The sequence below is a fragment of the Coenobita brevimanus genome, chromosome 104, assembly GCF_032717465.1.
Source record: "Coenobita brevimanus isolate Jiangsu-jjx chromosome 104, ASM3271746v2, whole genome shotgun sequence".
NCBI classification, from domain to species: Eukaryota; Metazoa; Arthropoda; class Malacostraca; order Decapoda; family Coenobitidae; genus Coenobita; species Coenobita brevimanus.
This window is the reverse complement of record NC_137057.1, coordinates 48,755,298-48,780,560: the sequence shown is the minus strand read 5'-3', so window position 1 is coordinate 48,780,560 and position 25,263 is coordinate 48,755,298. Positions and strand designations below refer to the sequence as shown.

General features: G+C 42.9%; 1 protein-coding gene across 1 annotated transcript; it reads right to left on the bottom strand.

The window, feature by feature from the left end:
• Window positions 1–34: 34 nt before the first annotated feature.
• Window positions 35–23,827, bottom strand: LOC145416110 (uncharacterized). The gene is made up of 15 exons (XM_080285201.1): window positions 23,663–23,827; window positions 22,965–23,095; window positions 22,324–22,387; window positions 20,365–20,415; window positions 11,435–16,145; window positions 8,246–9,224; window positions 7,767–7,860; window positions 5,526–7,169; window positions 4,550–4,695; window positions 3,615–3,726; window positions 2,636–2,815; window positions 2,082–2,174; window positions 1,421–1,564; window positions 597–699; window positions 35–153 (listed from the first exon to the last, which is right to left on the bottom strand). Exons 1-14 carry the CDS (start codon window positions 23,825–23,827, stop codon window positions 619–621), a joined length of 8,595 nt encoding a protein of 2,864 aa, XP_080141327.1. The 3' UTR covers window positions 35–153; window positions 597–618.
• Window positions 23,828–25,263: the final 1,436 nt, after the last annotated feature.

The window sequence follows — 25,263 nt, the reverse complement described above, 5'->3', positions numbered from 1 at the left end:
ATGTACAGACAAGATTAATAATATAAAAAGTGGTCAAGCAATCATGTAAGATACTCTCTGTCATTCAGTGGTGCGACACACAAGCACTGGTTTGGTCTGGCACGGCTGTGACTTGGGAAGAGTTTGTTGTAGCTGCCTGGTGTCTGTCCCACCCTGATAGAGGGAAAAATTTACATTAATTAGCTGGAGTGAAGAGGTATATGAAAGAGGGGGGTGTGAGTTGGGAGCCAGGCGGCAAAATGGCAGGGGACATTGTGACATGGAGACAGTTTGTTTGTGGTCACTCCTTACAGGATTAAAGTGTCTGGCTATAGACAGATAAACAGATAGATAGACAGACAGTCTTTAAAAGTTGTTAATTAGTTTTTAAAAATGAAGGAGATTACATGAGAATGCCAAGCCCACAAAAGTTGCCATTATTTACAGTATTTTTCAACTTCCAGCCCTCAAAAGCTGCCAAGCTTTACAGCATTTTTCAATTAAGTCCACAGTAAAATAACAGGAAATTTGTCTATCAAGGTTCATCTGCTACCTACAGTGCAGTATTCAACAGCATGGCCAATGGAATATACTACTGTACAAAATACAGTACACACCTGCAACACTGGATGGATTTGGTCAATGGCAATAGGTGCACTTTGGATGACACTTCTGACCTCGGATCCCACACTTACACCCACCAGACACATCTCCTGGACCCTAGGAAGAAGTAACACAGGGATTATTGCTTTAAAAAAAAAAAAAAATAAACAAAAACCCCCGGGGGGGGGAGCCCCATTCTGATTCACTTCAATAAAACAAACTGCAAAATGATATACAATCAACCCCCACTATTTGTGGGTTCACACATTCGCCAATTTTTCTGGGAAATTAACTCAAGTTATTTCCTGTTTTTCCCACAGCATCGGCTGTTCCTGGTGGTTCATAAGTGATTTTTTTGTATGTTTTCTGGAAGAAATATTGTTCTATACAGTTAAACTGTGCAATGACCCTCTATAGGTACATGTTGTTCATCGCCATCATTGCTTGATGAGTATAGTACACTGTACCCAGAAGAGCTTGTGTATCATCCAGTGCTGTATTTTTGGGAAATATTAATGTGCCATAAAATGCATGTACACGTGTTACAGTGGGTTTGTAGGTAACAGGAATGGCTAAAACATTGAAATCAGTGACTTCTCTGGTACATTTGGTCTATTCACAGAATTCAACATTCATGGGGTGTTCTGGCACATAACCCCCATGAATAGTGGGACCTGACTGTAAAGTACAGTACATAAAGCATCAGGTTATCATTAAACAAACATTCCAGTGAAGATAAAGGAAATGTGCACAAAATGTATGACTCTCTTGGTCTCTGTCTGTCTCTCTCTATTTATGAGGATGGGCTGAATAAATGTACAATACACCCAATACTCACTCCTGGCCCCCATCTCGGTCCCCTGGTGACCCAACATATCTCAGTCCTACACATGGGGCAGCGCATCCAGTCACACCCCCACTTGCGCACCAGCATCACTGAGCAGCTGGGGCATGGTAGACCATCACCACGACGGATCATATCCTGGGGTGAGTGGAATTATTTTCATTGTTGTTGTGACCAATGGTTCATTTGGATATGAACAAACTGGGCTACATGCTAAAGATGCCCTCTCCTGCAGTCCACCATCATCCCTTCAGGGAACAGGAAAGAGATTGAAGGATGTTTGTACTGCATACCTGAACAGGAAAGCTCCCCACTTATATCAGTATCACAACATGAAGGCATCCCTCTTCAGCACCAGGTACAAACATTCATCATCATCATCATCCTTCATCTTCTAGATCTCACCCATCCCAAGGAGGGGTGAAGTAGGTTCAGAGAGTCAGAAAAAAAAAATGATAGAATGACATACTAACCAAAGCCATTACAGCCACCATACATATATGCAATCACATGACTGACTATAACTGTAAGGCACTGAGTTAAGTATTTCATGAGGACAGACAAATGCCAACAGGATATTTTGGAATACATCCCGATCTTATAATCTGGATCAGCTGCAAATGATACCACAACAAATTCCATGTACTGTACTAACATCAAAGAACTTCTTGGTCTTCATGGCGGCTTCATCCACCTTGTTGGCTAGGTCATCTTGATATTCCTGGCAGCTCTTACCCTCGTGTTGCTCCTGCAAAAGCAAAACACTTTAACTTTACTGTTGCACTCTACCTTACTCATAAAATCATCTATCTAACTATCTATCCATCTATTGCCAGACACCTTAATCACATAAGGGGTGGCCACAAACAAACCGGCTCCATGTCATCTTCTCCTCTGCCATTTGTTTGCCCTCCTTCTAATTCAGACCCTCTCACTTATATACCTCTCCCCACTCCATACCTCAATCTCATCCTTGGTTTCTTCCTCCTCATCTCCCCCTCCACCTCACTGACATACACTCTTCCAGTCAGTCTTTTATTCTCCATCCATTCCACATTGACAAATCTCAAAGTATTCCTCTTAACACTTTCAAACACAGCTACATCAATGCCACAATATAATCAAAACTTCTGCATCTTTTTTCATGTCATTCTGTCCTACTTTTCTACTTACATGCCTGCTTCTTTACACATAAACAAGGTAACATACCCGACATGTGAGACAACTGACGTGGCCGCAGACGTTACAAGGGAAGATGTTGACATTGTCCTCGTACTGGCAGAACCCAGGGCAGTCCGGTGTCTTGCAGTGAAACACATTGGTCATGGCACCCTCTGCCTGCTTCACTGATTTTCTTAAGTGATGCTCGTACCCCTCTTGAGTCACCAGCTGTTGTGTGGAAACAGGTAAATATGTCATTAAGTTATTCACTCGTATCTTGTGGAAATTTTTACCTACATCCTTTCAATTGGATTACATAATACAGTAAAAGTCCTGTTATCTGAATTGCAGGGGACTGAGGGTTTTTTGGACTACTGTTTTTTTCAGACTACTGAGAGGGACATTTGAAAGCATTAGAAATACGTACATGATCATTACATAAACACTTAAAATGATCCATCCATCCATCCATCCATCATCCAATCCTCTGTCGGCCCACGAGGAGCCTAGGAACCCGGGGCTAGACAAGTTGGTCGTGACATTTAAAATGAGAGTGACCAGCCTCACTCATCCCTGAGTGGCATTACATGAGCAATAAACCCCAACCATCCCTTGGATATAAACCTACACAGGCTCAATCCAATTGGAGTGCCTTATTACTCACTAAACCACCAGGCACCATAATTTGGTTATATGGTTACCACCCAGCAAAGTAAATGGTTTCCTGGTGTACAGGAAACCATTTGGCTTGTCACTCGGTGTAGAGTCACCCACAGGCAGAAGGAAGAGGAAAAAATGAAGGAAAGAAAGACATACGAGGGAGTGTAAAGTCACTTGTGAGCAGAAGGAAGAGGAAAGAATGAAGGAAAGAATGACAAAAGAGAAAGGAAGGAAGACAGGAAAGGGCAGGCACCCAAAGCAGCACTACATCGAGTGAGTGGATGGTGAGCACCCCCACCTACCACCAGAGAAACTCAACCAAAAACAATTCCTAGACGGATTCTGTCCAGGTAAGGTAATAACTCACATCTCTGATCTCCCTGTCCTGCAGTGTTGAATCACATGAGTATTGTGCATCTCTGTATGGACATTTGACTGCAGCTGTGTCAGAGTATTTGATGGCACTGCTTAGACACTCCCTGCAACATAAATATTAAATTAGCTACTGTTACTGATGCTATGTGAGTAAAAGATATATGCCTAGAAAATGTCCAGCATTGGACGGATACTGGTAATTATGTAAAATATCCATCCATCCATCCATCATCCAATCCTACATTGCCCCATGAGGAGTGCAGGAGCCCGAGGCATTAATACAAAAAAAAAACATTGAGTTTAAAATCTAAGTGCTTAACCCACTGACCTCAGTAATTTTTTACAATTATATCATTGCCATTTCCTGGCAAGTTTTTTTAACTTTGGAACATACTTTTTGAAATGAAGGTGTCAGACATAACATTAATAAACCTTTTATGTACAAGAGTCACTGTTTAAGCTAAATGAAACTGTTTAATAACAGCAAGAGTAAATGAGAAAGGATGTCACTCAAGTTCAAGAGGTTAAGGCAAGGTGGTTCCTATGACTGGTGACACATGCAAATATATACTGTTAATGAAGATACGCAAAAAAAACTCGTAAGTTGGCAAGAATATAGGACTGCAGAAAGTGTTAAGACAGTCCCCTAGCATGAATAAGGGAGGGAGAACAGAACAATAGATTAAGAATAAATGATGAGCAGGAATATAAGATGAAGGAAGGAAAAGAGAACAAGGGAGGGTGAACAGAATGAAGAAGGAAGAGCAGAAGGGAGGATGCAAAGAATGAATGAAGGAAAAGAGAACAAGGGAGGGTGAAAAGAACAAAGGAGGAAGAACAGAACAAAGAAGAGAGCAAAGACCACAAGAGAGAAAAAAGAATAAAAGAGGGAGAACAGAATAAAAGGGGCTAAAGCAAGTTCCATACCTGCAGAAGGTGTGAAGACAGTCCCTCAACACAACACCCTCCCCTGCAGCCATGTCCATGAAACACACCCGACACTCAAAGCTCTCCTGGTTGGCCACGCACCCTTGGCGCTCCAGCGCTGACACCACTGCACCCAACCCACCGGACTGCAGTACACACAGGCACGCATTAATACTTGACACAAACAGAAACTATCTATCTATTTATCTATCAGCTAAGCATCAGTTCTCAACATAAACAGATGCAATTCACCTACATATTTATCAGCCAATCCTTTACTGGCCTATCAGGAGTACAAGGGCTCAGGGTTAGTTTACCAACTAAGACATTTAGGGCAAAAGTGACCACTTCCTTGCAGCAGCAGCTTCACTGCCTGGTTATATAAACATCCCTCATCTCCCCCTTAATTCTCCAAAAGGATGATGAACTGCAGAAGATGGGCAACTTCAGCCAGTAGTTCACACAATTCATGTTCATATGAGCCTGAGGACATAACAACAACAATGTCCTCCACATGGAATGGACAAAAGCTCACAACCCACCTTTTCCAATATGGTGATGGCATTATTGGGAGGCATCTGGTTATACTGCTGCTACCATGAGATGGCATCCCCTTCCAGCACCACCACCTACAACACCATTCCCCCATCCCATACCACCCTTCAGTTTAGGCAAATCCCACACACTGAGATGGTTTCAGCATGTGGAGAGGAAGGAGGATGACAACTGGGTGTGGAGAGTGAAAGGTGTGAAAACTGTGGGTAGGGTTGCTACAGGTAGACCAAAATAGACCTGGGACAAGGTCAGAGAGTGTGACATCAGGGATAAAGGACTGAAAAGAGAGATAAGCAGAGATTGAGCAGCACAGAATGCCACTACAGTATTAGTTGATCATGGCAAAGACATGCAAGCACGTTTGAGTCTTTAAAAATGAATAAATGAATGAACAAGGAGTAGATGAAAGGCCATGACCCACCCTTTCCAATGTGGTGATGGCATTGTGGTGACTGGTTGCCCCCGGACGCTCGGTGGCACACGCTTCACAACCTGGGCGAGCCCATCTGTTTACTAGGGTACATGTTGGGCATACCCACCCATGTTCTCGACTTGGGGAAGCTGCTGGAGGGACCTGGGTACTGGATGATTGTGTGGCATTACTTAGGGGATTGTTTGATTGTTGTTGTGACTGTTTCAGTAAATGGGGTGATGACTGCTTTGGTGATTGTGATGAAGGATGACTGGGTGATTGTTGCTGTTGTGGGTGTTTTGGTGACTGTGGCAATGAATGAGGTGGCTGTTTTAGTGACTGCAGTGATGACTGTGATGACTGTTTCGATGGCTGAGGCTGTGTTAATTGCTGCGGTGGTCTGAACTGCTTGAGATGTTGCTGTTGTTGCTGCTGTTGCTGTGGTGGTCTGAAGGGTTGCGGTGATTGATTCTGTACATGTCGTATCCTCTCTTGCTGTGGTTGCTTTGGCTGTGTGGACTGCTGCTGTTGTTTTGATTGTTGCTCTGGCACTAATGGTAATGACTGTGGTTGAAGATGAGGTAATAGCTTTGATTTTGGTTGCAACTGTGTTTGTTTTGATTCCTGCTGCATTTGCTGTACTTGCTTTGATTGTGATTCTTGTACTGGTAGCTGCTTTAATGAATGCTGTTGTTGTGATGACTGGCTTTCCCCACTGATCTGCCTCTGCATGTTATCTTGATTTGCAATAATATTACTATTTTGCCTAGTATCAGAAACTGTATTACTTTGGAGTATTGCAGTGTTGTTCTGATTTCCTACAATATTACTAGAAAATCTAGTATTCAAAGCTGTGTTATTTTGTTGTGCTGTGGTGTTACTGAAAATGGGTTGCCTCGTTCCTGATACCACGTTGTTGTTGTTGTTGTTGTTGGGACTGGAGGTGAGGCCTGGGGTCCGAGAGTCAGTTAAGGGTCTAGGCAGTTGGTACTTCTCATCTTGTAGTTCTGAGTTCAGTAATTTGTTTCTTGTGTTCTTGTTCTGTTCCATATCACTAGTTCTACTTGCTGTTGTTATATAAGCTGGATCTGCATTACTTTGAGTTCCTGCTCTGTTTTTCTGTACATTCTGGTATATATTCCTATTATCATCTTCCTCCTCATCATCACCATCGTCTGCATCTTCCTCAAGTGTGTCATCATCCTCTTCACTATTGTCTTCTTCTTCCTCCTCCTCTTCTTCCTCTTCATACTCCTCATTTTCATCATCCATATCGCTCTCCTCCATATCTGTGCTTACTTCATACCTTCTTGTCTCAGGGTTGTAGAATTTGTACTGCACATTACCCTCACTGTCATATACCTCCAGACACCTCACCGTCCCATTCATATCTGACAGATCTATCCTCCCATCACCTGCCTTCCTGTCTCCACACAGCCTTTTCGTTGAACCAGCAGTCGACATTTCAGCACCACTATTACCTGACTGTCCCTTTCCTCGCCCCTCAACCTCTGGAGCGACAAGGTAAAGGAATATTGGACAGCCCTCAGAGGTAACCTTGTGCTGCTCTAATGTCTGTGAGTCGTCATCAGCCAATCGGCGTCCCAGGATCCATCGCTGTACCTCCGTGGGGAACCCAAAGTCATGGTAAACCTGATGTAAATAAACACTCTGTTATTGTGAGGTATATGGATGTACAGAAAGTTGCTGTTATACAACACCTTTTAGACATTCATTTTTGTTATTAAATGGCATTGTAAATTACAGAAAAATTGTGCATATGCCCACACACATTTGATTCTTTTGATTACATTGCTTAAAGGAGTTTGAAAACTAGAAAAAGTGGACAGAGAAGTCTGTTTGTGAATGACAATGGAAGGGCAGGGGGACATGGGTATAAACTGAGGGAGAGCAGATGCTTACGTATGTACATATATATTATAAAAATAATAATAATAATAATAATAATAATATCTGGGACAGTTTGGAAGTGGGGGTGGCATAAACAATGACCATCTATCTGATTACAAGTAGACTGGATAATTGTACATAGGTATGGAGGCAGGACAACAATAAAACCTTGGCTCAAACCCTGTACACTTCAAACAGGTAAATCCAACTACATAGAGTATATGTGCACACAACATTGTACATAAAACTCTTTAAAAATCCTCACCCTCATACTTGCACACACATAAATTTCACAGCTACTACAATTATTCAATAAAAAACATGGCCTTGAGATAGTACCTTATCCCTAAGAGCACCAACAGTGAGGTCTGGGGTGACAGCAAAGGTGATGGGGCCCTGGTGACTCCTTCTGTCCTCAACGTACATCTTTACACTGATGGATAATTGACCAAGTTTAACCTTTTGCCATTGTTAGTGTAAAAGGATATTTTATTCAGCTTAACACCACACAACTGTTTATCTGAGAGAAATCCTAGCAATCACAGACTAAAAATTATCTTGAACAACCATTTCATCACTCTTGGTACACCACACAATATTATTTAGGCTTACAGAAGACAATTCCTATGCTAAGAGAAATTATAGTAATCAGAGTTAAAAAAATATCCATGCTGTTGATGTACCCTATCTGTAAGGAATAATTGAAAGGTTTATCTGAGGTGGCATCATCTTTTTTTTTTTTTTAGTCTGATGGGTTATTATGATACTGATATTGATATATAAATAAAGAAATTAAGCAATGCATCAATAAGACTTACTTGAAAGGCTGATTTGAGGTTGTACTCTCTTTCCCCTGATCAGAAGAGGCATCAAGCAGTCGGCTGATGGTGTCTGACTTCACCTCTCGCCGTGCTGGATCGATCTTTGTGTCTCTCCTCTGAGCCACAGCAAGGGAAGATGATTCTGGGGCATCACCTCCTTTCCCACCAATTTCACCACCCTTACTGTTCCTACACCCATTGCTAACATCACCACTTGCATTTTTAACATCACTACATGTATTTTTTTCCTCCCTGTATCTATCACCCTCACCTCTAGTTTTAATCTTTCCCTCACTGGCACTTTTCTGAGTGTCATTTTTGACCTGGGGTGAGGTGGTTGTTTGTGAGGGTAGTAGTGCTTTGTTTTCTATTAATGTTGCATTAACTGAACTAACGTGAGTTGTACTATTGATGTGGGGATGTGGTTTTATGTCACCATGTTCATCACTACCCCGCTGTTCTCGTTCTCTGTTCTTCGTATAATTCAGGCAGGCCAAATCAATCAGTTGGTCATGTTCGGAATGGGTCATTTCCTCTTCATCTTTCTCCTCTTCATCAAGCATTTCCTCCGCATCATAAAAACACTCGGAGACATTGCTTGAAATAGATGGCTCTGCTAAACTACTCAATGGGGCTGTATCTTGAAGTCTACGGTCACTGGGTGAGAATATTTTAGGGTCTCGATCTGCTACATCTTGAGGTCTTAAATTACTTGAAAGGGCTGAATCATCAGGTCTCAAGGCTCCAGCATTAACAGAAAATGCTTTAGGGTCTCCTTGGTCCACCACACCTGCCTGCGGAGTCTTAGGGTTGCGTGTGACAGAGCAGGACACTCGGAAATCGGCCAACTCATGTGCCAGTCGAGCAGCCTCAGCATGGCGACCCTGAGAGATGGCTGCCTCCAGCTGCCGCAATAGCTTGTTGATATTGAGGGTGTTGGTTTGACCCAGGGCCGGCTCCTCCACTGCCAGGCTTGCTGCAGTGTCATAAGAATATATCAGGGTAAGTATTAAATTAGTTTTGTCCTACTGCAATTACTGTACCATACCTTCAAGCTCTTATCTCGTGTAAAAAGTAACACAAGGTTGCATGATGCTGTATATTACCATGACATATGATACCGTACTGCTAATATTCTGAGATCATATCAAACCTACCACTAGCTTTATCAGATTTTATAATGATCTATAATATAATCAAGAGGTCATTTATATATACTGTATTTTCAATCTCAGATATAGTGACTTCAAAACTCTGGATCAATGAACTGATTACTATGCAGTACAGCGCACAGGGGTTAACAGATTAATAAAGTCTGTTGTACTGTACAGTACTGCTTTATTAGCATTATGATTTACTAACTTCAATTCTTTTATTGAAGAGATTAAACTTTTTCTTTTTTTTTTAAAGACATATCCAAGAGAAACAAAGGTACCAGTTGAAAGCTGTCTCATTCATGAAAAAAAACATCAATTCATTCCAGATAAACAAGCATTTACCATGCAAGATGAAACTGTGGGTAATAGTGGAATATGTAAATTCCTCAGACACATTAGGCTGCCAAACAACAGAAGTTTGGTTTATGCAGTTATTTTTGAAGCATGGCATTGATGTGCAGACATGTGGCAGGTAGTTCTGTCAAAATTATTTGACCATGGAATAATACACTTGACCATGGATGGCAATTCACTTTCCTTATCTACACAATTTCTTTTCAAGGTATTTTCTGGCACCATGCTTCAAAAGTAATCATACCCGGTATCAACCATCCTCCAGGGCACACTAAAATATGTTTAAAACTGAGAAAGTGCTTGGAAGTGAAGCTGAACTGCAGAGTATAGAGACAGTCAAGCTATGTGTGGGAGGAAGGATGGAATAGTATACAGAGGGAAAATCAGGCAGTAATATCAACTACCAAGATGACTATTACTTTTTTTATATCCTTCTTACTATTCAATCATTTTATTCAGCTTTGATAAGACCCTCCATAGTGAAAGGGTTAGATTCAATCTCTATAAACCCATTCACTGTGATGGCATGCTTTATATTTTTTCCTGCTACTGCCTGATGACTGTATTCGGGTGAGGATTTGCCCCTCATAAAAAATAGGTTAGAAATGGAAAGGCTGTTCTATCTGATACGCTACAGAACTACAGGCCATATTCTGGGTGGTGTAGGAGGCTTTATAATACTCATCCCTTGCCATGTATTTTGCATTATACACCTTAACATTCCCTCCTATGCTATTTATATTACTGTACTTAAATATTAACGTAAACTACATTACTAGAATACAAGACTTGTTCTGTGTAGAATAACTGGGTATGAGATGACCTGCATCCTCTAAATCCACCTAGAATATGGCCCTAACATTCACAAACACTTTTATGATCAATTCCCTGTTATGATTAACTTTCATTTTTTTTCTTAAGGAGAGAGGAGTGCACAATCTTCCAATATCTTTGTGGCAAAAACTAATCTTGGGCATGAAAGGAAACTGATCATGATTATGAATTAAAGAATAATTTATGATAGTTTTCCTCTCAAAACTGAGACACGTTTTTGCATGAATAATCACAAATACAAGCAGATCTGAACTCTCCTGTCATACATGATGATTTGTAACTCTCCTTTCCTTTCATCTTCAGTAAAAATAAGGTTTAAGAGGAGATCCTGAACCCTCTTTTCCATGTCCTTCTGCAAAAGTAAGAAATGTGGAAAGATTCTGCACTCTCCTTTATTTATCTCTTCTGCAAAATCAAGACACATCTCCATTCTCCTCTCATTATTCTTCCTGCAAATGCGAGAGACACTGCACGTTTCTGCATTCTCCCCTCCTTATTCTTCCTGCAAAAGCAAGAGAGATGGCATGATTCTGCACTCTGCTTTCCATATCTTTCCAGCAAAAAACAAGAAAGAGGAGCACTCCACATTCTCTTTTCCTTATCTTTCGGGTAAAAGCAGGACACATGCACTCTCCTCTCCATGTACTTCCTGGAAGAACAATATGACACAGGAAGATTCTGCATTTTCCCTTCCTTGTCCTTACTGCAATACAACACCAAAAAGACTCTTAAGATTTAGCATTTTCCCTTCCTGAAAAAACAAGTCTGTGTTTCAACAGGGAATTGATTGTACGCTTGTTTGAGAATGGACGTCATGGCTATGAGGTGCTACTATGCTCACCTTTAAAGGAAGCAATGCCCTCGGCCTCTGTCAGGAGCTGGCTTAATCTCTCAACCTCTTTCCTCTCTTGCTCGGGTAGATCTCGGGCATCAGGGCTTTCAATGGTAATCTGTGGAATTACTGGCAATGCTACATCTGAGGTGAGCTCTCTACTGCTTTGGCTCCTTGCTCCACTGTCTGCAATATTCATTGATGCCTGCTGACTCTGGTTAATAATCACTGTTTCTAGAGAATGTTCACTTTGGTTGGTGTCCATGTTTTCTATCAATGCTGAGGCCTGGGCTTCTATGTTTTCAAAATCTTTGGCCTGTATAAGCTCAAAAGTTGCCGAGCCTATGGAGAGGGAGCGCTGCCGTGATTCCGTGTAGGCTCCTTCCTCCCCCTGAACATTTCTATTAGGGTCAAGGAAGGAAGATGAGGCTTGTGTGTTTTTACTGTTGCTGTAGTTAGTTTGTGACACTTGACTGGAGGCACCATTAAAAACTTGACTTGTGGCTGCTTGAAATGGTGTCATAATGGATCCCTTGAATATTTTTGGCCTCTTCCTCACCACCTTGCTCTTCTGTCTGTGCTTATCGATTTTCTCCAGCTCTGCCATTGCTGCCATTTCATCAAACTTTGCAATGGCCATGAAAACCTCCTTCTCCCTTGCAGAGTCCCTCCTTCCCTGAGGTTTGGGAATCTCTCGAATGGTGACTGCTCTTGGCATTTCTGGACTGCTCATAGAAGGGTTTAAGTGCTGCTCAAAAACCTGTGACCTCTCCACGATGTTACCTGAAGATCTCCTTCTGCTCGATTTTGGTTTCTCCACCTTGGCCTGCTGTAGCTGCTCAAACTGGTTAAAAATGCTGACCACCGTTCGTACAGCTCCGCTTGGTTTGAGGACCTGAGGCTTTCGATATTTTTTATTGTAGAAGTTCCTCTCCTCCTCTGACTCCCTTCCATTTACTTCCCTCCCTGCTCCTTCCCCTCCTTCATTCCCATCTCTAACATGGTTGTCTGCTCGGCAACGTTTACTCCCTGACCCGGCATCCCTGTCCTTTTTTGACACATCCTTCCTCTTAGTTTTTTTTTCCTCTGATGGCTCATTATCATGGCCACCAAAATACTCCCCATCAAAGTGGCCATTTTCCTGGAACCTAGCCAACCTAGCCTTTCTAATTTCCTCAACACTAGGCTTCTCGCTGGGTATGTTACTGGTTTGGGAATCATGGATGGTAAACCCCAGTGTCTGCTGATCATTTTGCTTCTCTCTCACAGTGCCCTCACTCCTTATAAATGTATCTGGAGGGCCTCTACCAGTGCCAAAAAATTGTGTCTTTGGTTTGGCACCCTTGTTTCCACTGTCACCTTGTTCCCCTTGCCTCCTAGTTTCACCTTTAAATTTTCTCTTTATTTTTCCATAAATGCCTTCACCCTCAGTTTTGTCCTTTGTGGCAGCATGCTTGGCTTTTCTGTGTGCTGTATCACCACCGCCACCTCTCACATGCTCATCAAAAGTCTTAAAGTACTTCTGCAGTTCCCTCTCCCAGTTGATGTCCTTCTTTTTTTTGTCGCCATGTTCAGCCTCCGGGTCAGCTGTTGCATCCTGGACTGCCTCAGCACCCGGGACATCCCTACAGCCATCTTCTATAACTGTCACTGGGCTCTCTGCAGACACACTGGCTTGGGGGCTGCGGTGATCCGAGGTTATTGATTTCTCGTCCTCATCCACTCTTTTTGGATTGGCTGGGCGCCGCACCATGCATGCCTCACACTGCAGTCTCCACGGCAGGTTTATGAGGGTACAAGTCTCACACACCCACTTGAACTTGTGCTCACTACCCTCATTTAGGTTAATGGGGGCAGGAGGAGTGGATGGTTGGCCTCCTTCCGACTGTCTCACTGCATTCTGCCATAGCTCAAAGTTGTCTTGTTCCCTCAGCTGCAGAACTTCTTCACGTATTCTCTCCGCTTTCCTCCTCTCTCTGTCCCTGATCTCCTCCTCCTCTTGCTCATTAATCCTCTCTATCTCCTGCCTGACATCTGCCAATTCCTGCATGATCTCCCTGGCGTCTGTGGAGTTCAGGCGATACTCACAATTTATTTCACTGTTTATCTCATCCTGTATGCTATCTGTCCTAGCCTGGCCATTGGCAATAGAGGTCCCAGGTAGGTCTTCATAAATATCATCTGCTGGGGTGGTGGCACTGGACGTCAAGGACTCTGAGGCCTCGATTATGGTTGACACATCTGGCGAGAAGAAGTTGTTCATCCGCAGACCAAAGTTTTTATTGGGTTTCCTCAGCTGACTGGAAGACTCTTTCACATACGCTGCCTCTTCCTCCTCGGCCTCCTCCTCACTGGTCTCCTCATATGATGGCAACCTCCGCCCCTCCCGCATCCCCGAGAGGATGGGTGATGTTTTTACCCGGGGTTCTGCCTGAGTATCTTTAGCCAGCTGATAGAACAGTTCAGCATCAATGGCAGCCCTGTGAAGTGGTGATCTCCTGGATGCTGCTTCTGAGGTGGAGGTTGTGGGATCAGAACTGGTGCTTCCTGTGGTTGTTCTGGCCTCTGCATGAGGTGTACTGTCACCTCTGGAGGGTCTGGCAATCCTGCTACAATTAACACTGGCTACAGACTCTGATGGACCTCCTGGGGGCTCATCTGTCTCACTCCTGTCTGTTGTGGAATGCCCAGAGTTGCCATCCCTGTCATCTATCCTCAGTGTGGCCTGTTTGGAGTAGCTCTGAGGTAGTGTTGCATCCAAATTATCATAGACATTTGTGTCATGGCTCTGAGGTTCCTGCTCCTCCATCCGACCACTGCCTCTTGACCCCAGTGTTGTGGTGCCAGAGCTCAGAGTATTATTATCCAAGCTATCACCCTTGGGCAGGAAATCAGTCTGTGTTAGGAAATGCGGTTTGCTGCTCTTGTAGAACTTGCTGTCGTAGGTTTCCTTCCTGGCTCGTCTCTCCTCCAGTTCCTTCTGCATCTGCTCTGAAGCTGCTCGGTCCAGTTCACTGATGTTTGCTAGGAGAGACACTTGTGAGCGCCTCTTCTCCTTCTCATTCTCCTTTGACTTTTTGAGTGTCTGGTCATCCTCAGTGTCATAACTCTTGCTCCTCCTCAGACTAGCTGTCAGACTCAGCTTGCTGCGTGAGTACTGGATCTCTGGCATCCAAGTGTCATAGATCTTCTCCTTCTTACCACGTTCTTTCATCTCCTTGGTCTCTTTATTTTTTGTTTTCTTTCTCTTATACCATGGACGGGGTGAAAGGGTTAGTTTTCCTGTCTCCGGTATGGCAGGACTAGATGAAGATTTGGACAGGTCTTGTTGTAGGTACCCAGATTCAAACCTCATAGTTTCCGAAGAAGGACCACTTGATGCTACACTGCTACTCTGAGACTTTAGGGTGGTGGAGGCTGAGGAGGGAGACTGTGAGAGGGAGCTGACCGTTGACACACCACTCACTGGTCGCTCTACAGACGTCGGGATAGCAGGGGCCTGTCTCTTTGTTTTCCCCTCTCTTGTCAGTGATGAAGTTTGGTTTGGTTCTGAAGTGGTCTGACCTGGAGGTTGTGGAGCTCTCCTCTTGGCCTTGGCATATATCAACCCCTCGCTATTAGACTTCTTTAACTGCCTACCCTGGGGACCCTGACTTCCTGAGTGTGATGGACTTTGATCAAGGTGGGTGGGTACTGTATCCCTAATTGGTAGACTGGTACAACTTTTCTCCGACTTTAGTGACCCGGTGTCGCTTTTGGGAGATGCTGGTGGTTGTGGTGCAGGGCGTTTTTTGCGAGTCAGTGTTCCCATTTGTGAACCAGGTTTTGATGATGCCTCTGAGGATGCACTAATGGCTGACAGCCTCCTTCCTCCATCATCGTTTGAGGTGCTAGAGCTGACCCGACCCAGAGAGGAGTCACGGGAAAATAATTTGTATCGTCGAGTGAGCCCAAACTGAGCTTTAGGGGCTGAGGACTTCATCTTATTCTGGGCATCAGCACTTCTACTCCTCATGATAGGTAAGTGAGCAAAGTTACTGTTGGAACTGGAGAGGCTGGTCATGCTGCCTTCACTCACATTACTCATCTGTTCCATTGACGTTGACCGCTTCTTCTTATCCCGATTCCTGAACCAGCGGAAGAAGTTGAAGAACCCCGAGCTCCTCTCTTTCCGTGGAGGATTCGGCCGGTCCCCCAGGGAGTAGTGTCCTGGGCTGCTCATATACTTGGTTGATTCAACTGTTGAGACACTGGATGAGCTGTGCTTCTGGCCGTAGAGCCGCTGATACTGGCTTAAGGTTGGGCTTGAGGGCGTGGACACACTGACCCTCTCAATGCTGGCCGATGCAGTCGACTTAATCACCATGGTTTCCCCAAAGTAAACAATACCATCGTTACTACCATCACTTCCTCCCACACATTCTCTGTACCCATCATCACTTATCTCCCTCTCTCTGTCTCCCTCTTCTCTACATCCCTCCTTCAGCCCCCTCCTGTCCCTTTCTCCGAGGCCCAAGTTGTCCTGGTGTGGGTCCTGAGCAAGTGTGTTTACATCCCCGTGGTTATGGGTCTCCTTCTTACTTGCCAACATAGAGATGACAGTGGAAGAGCTAACTGTGGTGGAAGTGGAGGCTGATACAGAGGTGGATGCTGGTGGAGGTTCCCTCTTGCTTCCCGACCCTGCCCTCCGCCAAGGGTACCATCGCTCCCTCTCGCATGACTGAAACATCATGGTACTCTATTATTAATATTGCTGTTGTGGCCCCAGGTCCATCTAAATGTGAACCCAGTAGACTGCAGGCTGAAAGTATCCTTTTCCCACAGGGCACCATCCTCTTTGAGGGGGACATGGAGAGAAGTGAGAGATGTTCTCATATCCTGACAGTGGAGCCACCAGGTTATACTGGTGTCACTCTATACAGGCATCCCTCTCCAGCAACACCACAGTCTAACAAGACAGGTGCTGGAGAGAAATGCCTTCATATGGAGGCACCAGTAAAAGTAACTCCACTGCTTGATTACACTAACATCCCTTAACCCTCTACCTCCCAAAAGGAGGATGGTGGACTGTGGGAGCAGGGCAACTTCTACCTGCATTCCACTTTTTAAAAGACTACCTAGCATCTCTTTCTTCATTATTTATTGTGCACATTATACCTTAATACTCTTTTGTATAATAATTCTGTCTTAAACATTCATTGCTTGTATAATTAACATTTCTCAATTTACTGCCAGACATCTTAATCCCATATGTAGCGGCCACAGATAAATCACCTCTGTCATCCTGTTCTCTGCCATTTGGGTGTCCTCTCCCACTCACATCCCCTCTCTCATACACCTCTCCATCCCATCCCTTCATTTCATTCTCAGCTTGCCCCTCTTCTTTCCCCCCTTCACCTCACTCACATACTCTCCTGGTCACTCTCTCAAAACCCAACAATTCAGTTTCACCACCTTGATATAATTTTTATCAGCTCACAGAAAATCTAAACCTATCTATTCAAATATATATATATATATATATATATATATATATATATATATATATATATATATAGAGCCAAATGACTTAATCTTGAAGCAAATGGTCACAAGCAACCTGCCTCCATGTCACTCTGCCCCTTGTCATCAGACTGGTTTCCTTCCAGCTTAAACCACCCACATTCATATGCCTCTCCCAAGGCTGCTAATTCTGAACCTTGCACATAAAGCTGGCAGACTCCAGATGATTTTATTCAGTATGGATGAAACATCCACAGCACAAGGGTCTGCCTAATTACCTAAGCACATCAACTTTACATGAGTTACCTTTTTTTTTTTTTTTTTTTTTTAAAGTTTATTTCTCTATCACATCTAGCTATCAACTCATGTCTACTTCATGCCACTTCAAACTGCCTTCCCTCATGTGGTCTTCTATGTGACCCTCTACAGTACACAAACATTTATTTGCCCGATACTCCCAGGGGCCAGCCTAGATACAGTATGCAGTGTCACTGACATTGTGGGAGTGACTTGAAATCAGCCCCCTGCAGTGTCCCAGAAACTCCAGGACAGTTACAGGATCCTTCCTAGGCCTCAAGATGACTCCCAGAGGTTTCCTCATTAAAGGCATTTTGGAAGGCCAAGATCTATTAAATGTGAGCAGACAGTCCTGCTGTTTGCTGCCAAACCCAAAGGGTTCAGCAGCAAACAGCAGGGTTATCCTAGTTATTACTGATGCTAGAGAGGGACACACTCATGTGGTGGCAAAGATATTTCTGGGTTACTAAAATCTCTCTCTACTCCCTTTCCATCCCCCAAAAGGATGATAGTGGATTGAAGAGGGGGCAGTTTCAGTCTGTAGTCAACCAGGTTTATGTCCAGATAAGCATGGGGCAACAACAGTATTTTTTACTGAAAGAAGTTTTCTGATAGAAATCTGAGATGGGGTCTGGGGGAAAAAAAAAAAGAAAGAAAAAAAAAAAAGGTCTACATTAAAAAAAAAGTTATACTGTAGTTACTCCTAATTAGAAGTCACTTTTTGTGGTATTTTCTTCAGTAAAATCCACTGAAAGCAGAAATGCTACCCATTACAGTCACACTGTTGCCGTTACAGCTAGTTTGCCATTTCCCCAAATTTACAGTATGGTAACAATCAACAGCCAGACACCTTAATCCCACAATGGGAAGGCCACAAACATAACACCTCCATGCCACCCTGTCCTCAGCCATCAGACTGACTGCTATTCAATTTACATCTTCCTTCTCTAATTAATATATCTCTCCACCCCATCCTTCCATTTCATCCTTAGCTTCCTCCCCTCGGCCTCTCTCAAATTAGCTCTTATAGTCAGTCTCATTCTACATTCTCTTCACGTGGTCATATTATCTTAGTCTTTCTCCTCACAAACACTGATAACAAACACACAGAAAAAGTTAGTATTTATAATCACATCCCTGATTAATGAGGAATGTCTGTACAGTTAGTTCTCATTTAGTACAGACACCTGTTTGGCCTTGTAAAAAGATGAAGAGTGAGAGACTGACTAGAAGAGCCTATGTGAGTAAGGAGGAAGGGGGACTGAGGACGAGATAGAGGGATGGGATGAAGAGAAGGGTGAGAAGGTGCAATTCATTCATAGCTACCTCTTACATGATTAAGGCATTTGGCAAGTGACAGACAGATGCAGATGGATGGATGGATGGATGGATGGATGGATGGATGGATAGACCTCCACATTATCAGTAGCGTCTCGTACTCACCTTGTCTATCCACTGATTTGTACAAATGTCATCCAGGCTGGTCCAGGCTTGATCCTCCCAGCTTGCCTAGCTTCAACACACAATAGCCTGATTGTTTTATCTGATGGAACTAGTCCACTAAACTCAAAATACTAGGTCATGGCTGCATGGAACTCAATGTGCCTTAGTTACCAGCTAGGATTTAATCTCCTTGGTTACTATGCAACTCAACCCTCCAATCTGACTACAACTGGCCATCACCTGAGCCAAAATGGGGTTACAGATATTTGTTAGATGCGAACAAACACACTACATTGATTTTCATTTTTCATATGATAATGATAAGTAACTCCATTCAGCTCATTTGAATGAGTAATTTGACTAATAACCAAGGAGACTCATTTCTGCATCATAACTATAGTTCACTGAATTTCACATAACCACAACTTTGCATTCAAGCTGTCTGTAGCCCATCAAATGAAAACAAACAGGCTATATACAGTTTAAGGCTCAAATTCATGTGAGCTTAGGTGGCCTTCAGCATTCCATCCTTGCTAGGTTAATTTTACATTTAGTGAACTAATTTTCTTTTGCATGTTATGGAGAATGAGGGATTGACTAAGTGTGAGTGAGATGGAGGGGGAGACTGAGGATGAGATGGAGGAACAGGGTGGAGAGGTATATGAGTGAGGGGATGTGAGCTGGAGAGAGGTCAGTCTGCCAGCAGATGACAGGGTGCCTGTGAGGCGATTAGTTTGTAGCCACCCATTGCAGGATTGAGGCATCTGGTTAACAACAGATAATATTTATGGAAAGTATCTCTGTTCTCGAAAAATATAACATCTACCTATCACCAGAGATCCTAATCCCACATGGGATGGCCACAAACAAATCTCCTCCACATCACTCTATCCTCTGCCATCTAGCTGTCCTTTCTCCAACTCACACACTTCTTTCTCATATACTGTTCACCCCCATCTTTTTATCTTGTCCTAGGTCTCCCCTCCATTCCCTCCTCAACCTCACTCACATACAAGGGAATTATATGTTGTAATATGCAAAATATGCCACAACAGAAGACGTGCTTGAAGCCTCACAAAGTTCACAGTTACAGTACAATAGCTTTTCTCCTTAACTTGGCCCAGATTTTCATCATCCTTTTGCAGATTATATTATGTGGCTGAAGGGCAGAAAAAGGCAATGTTACAGCTCAACAGCCTTTCCAAAGCACTTCTTTGTGATTAGCAACATATTCTAGTGTTATTCTACTGCTGCAGCTCAGCATTCAAGATAGAGAGACAGTAATTTTAGGCCAAGTTAGAGTAAAAGGAGCATAACAACCAGTGAGAATATTAGAAACAACTTGAGCACTAAGGAAGTTAATAAAATTCTCAGATAAAACTTGCAAAGCTTTATTAATTCCAAACTATACACACACAGAGTACAATGTTGACAACAGACATGCACAATCACCACATCCACACCCACCCACATACACACACACACATGCATTTACACAAATATGAAGAACACCTCGTATCCTGTGCATACAGTCTGTTTATTTTAAGCTGGTAAAGGTGTATCACTATTGTTCTTCTTTATTAAAACTCTGTAACAAGGGATATAAGGAAGTGAAGGAGTGCTGTGGTGTTGGTGTAAATGTTAGAATTTATATAAGAGAATGCTCTGAGATGGTTTGGCCATACAGACAGGAGAGAGAATGAAAGAATGGGAAGGAAACTCAGAGGTGGAAGGGGAGGAGAGAGAGACTGGGGACGTGATGGGGAGGTTTGGAGCAGAGATATAATAAAGACAGTGTGTGTGAGTAGGAGTGAGGGAAGACAGAAGGCAGAGGACAAGTCGACTAAGGCAATTCATTTATGGCCAACCCTTATGGGATAATGGTGTCTTGTAACAAATATCACAGACAGATAAAAAAAAAGGTGAGGGTGGTGCGAATAAGAATACGGAATCCCCACTCATTACATCCACTTCATGAATATTTCTCTGTCTATATCCATAAAGTATTTCTGAATTCTACTTTACCCAATCTTTAAGGGGGAAAAAGAAAGTCAAGATGAAATAACAAACTCTGTAATCCATGTTCACTGTGTGTGTGTATGTGTACGCGCATAAATTTACATATGTATGGATGTATATAAGGGATGCACAGCACAGCACAACACAACACAACACAAACACAACACAGCACAGCACAGCACAGCACAGCATGCAGCAGCAATGCATCCCCAACCAAGACAGACATGACAAAACAAAAGCCACACATACACAAATACAACAGCACTAATACAAAATCCATTATGAGGTGTTCCCAGTACTATAGTGCATTTGTTTTAACCTGGCAAAAATTCCAAATCTCTTTAAGCTCAGTTGATGGCCAAATGTAGTCAGACTGGAGGGCTGCTTAGAATAGAGTTTGTTCATTTTAACTAGGTGTCGGCTTTCATCTTCTTGCTGCTCATTTCCCACAGCTCAGAGGCAGAGTTGTTTAATACTCAGGCTCTGTTCCCTGTTCACAGCACTTCATGACTAGTACCATAATCTAGGGTTAATCTTTTATTATAGCTCAACATTCAAGATGGAGAGTTTTTTTTTTTTTTTTTTTCTTCTCATGATTAATATGAACTGAGTAAAATAACAGAAGAGATTCATTCCTACTTCATAACTAAGGCTCATCAAATTACATTCAACCATGACTTACTGTTCAAATTGTGTAAGTGGCCCAGCTCCATTAGGTAAAACCAAACTGACAATAATATTGGGAACATCTCCTATTACCCTTTGAAGTGCAGGTGCCCCGAGGCTGGACTACCGTAGTTAGGAATATACCCTTGTCAAGATGATGCATTTTGTCACTTCATTTTGCCAACACAAGAGAGCTTATTCAGATCTAAAGATAACCCTATGAGCAAAGGGCTTAGAAGCAAACTCAAATAACTTGCTGCTGCTTAACCCCATTGTGTGTGGCTCAGCAGACCCACTAACCATATATAAGCAACTGTTTCTGTGAGGTTGTCCTACAGGTACAGGCACGGTAGGGAACTGGCGTCCCCTTGTGGTAGACAGCATCTCACCAGTGTTCTTCCCAGAGCAAAGTGCAGGGATATATGAGGTTTGGCTTCCAAATGGATGCCCTAGCTGCTCCACCCAGGGGGCACAGTGTCACCAAGTGTAGGCTCCTTGTCAGTGCCTCCAACACTTCCCTGAGCTGAGTAAAATCATCCACCATCAAGCACTGCAATATAATGATGTCACTGTCCTGAAGGGATGAAGAGTAAATAACCAGCCTACTTTCCCTGGTGGAATCAGGTAACTGAAAAAACTCAGCCACTTCTCTGGCAATAAACCTTTGTGCACTGATAAACAATCACTCCAGCTATATATTTTTTTTACTCTAACTTGGCCTAAAATTGCCATCTTTCCACCTTGAGTGCTGAGATGTAAAATGAGATTAGCATGCCCCTATGATGCTAGTCATGGAGAAGTGCTATGAAACAGATCTAGAGCTGTAGCACTGTCTTTTTCTGCCACAGAGCTACAAGAAATAAGCTGCAAAAGGACAAAAATCTGGGCCAAGTTAGGGTAAAGAGTATATGATGTTCTAACTACCAGACCTTAAGCACACATGAAGTCAGTCTCTCTCTCTCTCAGCTCACCTTGGCACTGGCAGTTTCATGTCTGTTATCCTGGGAGGTATGGGGGGGCTGAGTACCGGGGGACCTGAAACACAATAAACAAACAAATCATTATCGGTACCAATCATCACATTATCAATCATCATACAACCTCTAAGACTGGTGATAATAATTATAATAATAATAATAATAATAATAATCTTATCTAGCTATGGCCAGATGCCATAATCCTGAAAGGGGTGGCCATTTGTCTTTGAGTTAGCGGTTTTACAGGGAGGGGTACTAACCCTCTGCCACCCCACTAGCTGACACATATGGAACAGGCATGAATTGTGTGGTTACCACCCAGCACTGTGAATGGTTTCTTGGCTTACAGGAAATCATCACGCTTGTCACTCAATGTAAAGACACCTGATGTGGAAAGTAGAGAAATAAAAAGTGACAGGAAAGATGAGGGAAATAGGAAGAGGAGGAGGACAGACACAGAAAAAGAATGATAAAGGTGAAGGAAGAAGTCCAATACGGAATTCACTGACACTGGACACACTTTTCAGAACTTATACAATTAAAAAAAAAGTAATAATAATAATAAAAATAACAGTACTCATACCTCTCCAGGACTGATAGATAGTAAAAAGGTGAAGACTACATGCATGACTTACCTTACACCAGCATCATAATCACTCTCCCTAATGACCGCGTCCAGAGGAAGGAAGAGTCCGCACCCCTCACCACACGAGAACAGCATCCGGCCACCCCTGCTGCCATCACACCCACCAGGCACCTCACTATCCTATTAACAAGGATATTTTTAGCACAATGAGGTATTTAGGGTTCATTCTTGATATCTCCAAATAATTTATTTAAGCCCCTCACCACATGACAACTACATCCAACCACACCTGCCGCTATCACATCCACATCTCACTTCCTTGTGAACAATGATATTTAACCTGTTCCCGATTAAAAAAAAAAAAAACTCATTGGTTCATTCCCATACCAAAATTCATGGGAAAAACAGTACTTCTAAAAACAGAAATTAGAATATTCACATATGAGTAACTATTTGTTCATACCTGCACAGAAACTGAGAATCAGGATGCAGTACACTCAAAAAAATTATGAGGCTCCAACAGCAAATCTATCAACTACAGGTATATTTCTATACTTTACTGCGCATTTTGATAACCATGAACATACCAATAAGGCATACTATATTTATACACTGTATGTAGGCTACTGTAGTGGCACATTATACGCTCAGCTTTAGTGACATGTATTACCAAAGCAATTTTATTACAGCAACAAACAGTTCTGTAAATCCTTGATTTTACACACTAAGCACAATTACAGTACTTACAAATTCTACTCCAATGGTCCACTGTGTTGAGGTATCTGGCAGCCTGCCCATCCATGCAACTGTACCCCTGTGTGGGTGTGGGTGGCTGAGGTCCCCCCCACCCCCCACCCACACCACACGCTCCCCCACTAGTACGGGTGGCCGGTACGTCCACTCCCGATCCATCTGGCCCACACCCTGCAACACAACCATCATTGTCATCATCATGGCCAGTACATCCAGTCCTGATCCATCTAGTTCTCACCCTACAACAAAAGACAGGTTATACTTCATATGGTTATCCTAACACATTCTACCACACTGCAGTTTATTTCCTGTACTTCACTATCATCATCATCTGTGCCTTGTTCCCTCCCAGGAACCTTCAAACAGAGGATCATCGTCTCCTCTGCCCTGCTCACTCCCAGGAACCTTTAAACAGAGGATGGCCATAACAGAATGGTTAAGGCAATTCTTGCAATAAATAACCTCACCCTAAACCATCAAATCTGGTGGTTTAGGGTAAGGTTATTTATTGCAAGAATTGCCTTCTTGAATGTAGAGAGTGAGAGCAGTGCGAGTATAAGTGGTTGGGGAATGGCTGAGAGAAAAAGAGATGAGAGGAGGGAGGAAGAGATCAGTAGGGCGGAAGTAGTGGAAGCGATGAAGAATATTAAGTTGGGAAAGGCCCCAGGAATTGATGGAGTGTGTGGTGAAATGCTTAGGTATGGGGGTGAGATTGTTGTGGAGTGGATATGGAAGTTGTGTAGATTGGCTTGGGAAGAGGGAAGGGTTCCAGAGGACTGGAAATCAGATCTAATTGTTCCTTTATACAATGGAAAAGGGGAGAGAGAAGTATGTGGTAACCATAGGGGTATTTGCCTACTTAGTGTGACTGGTAAAATATATGGTAGAATACTCATTGATAGGGTTAGGCATATGACAGAGGAGCTAGTTGGAGAAGAACAAGGGGGATTTAGGAAGGGAAAAGGGTGTGTAGATCAGGTATTTGTTCTAAGATGTTTAGTGGAGAAGTATCTAGAGATGAGAAGGAAAGTGTATGCTGCCTTCATGGACTTGGAGAAAGCTTATGACAGAATAGATAGGCAAGGTATGTGGAAGGTATTAAGAATATATGGAGTGGAGGGGAAATTGTTGAGTGCTGTGAAGAGTATGTACGAGGGAGCTAGGGCTACGGTGCGAGTGGATGGTGAGCTGAGTGAGTTCTTTGATCTCAGTGTGGGACTGAAACAGGGTTGTGTGATGTCTCCATGGCTGTTTAATATATACAGTACAATCCCAGTTAACCGGGTGGCTTGGGGAATTTACCTTCCCGGTTACAGATTTTTCCCGTATTTCTGATTTTCAAGTCAAATCTATACAAAGGCTATCACAGCAGTAAATACAGTTCAGGTACTCACCAGTCACATTAGGGGTTACACTAAGAGATTCTGCCTGAAAAACTGCCTTGTAAACACACACCATGGTCATAACGCACGTGTGCAATGTCTAGCAACTAGCAGTACTGCAAATTACACCAGTCCATTGTTTACCGAATTACTGTATTCATTATATGTACTGTACTCATAAAAATTGAAAAATAGGATATAGAAATAAAAGCT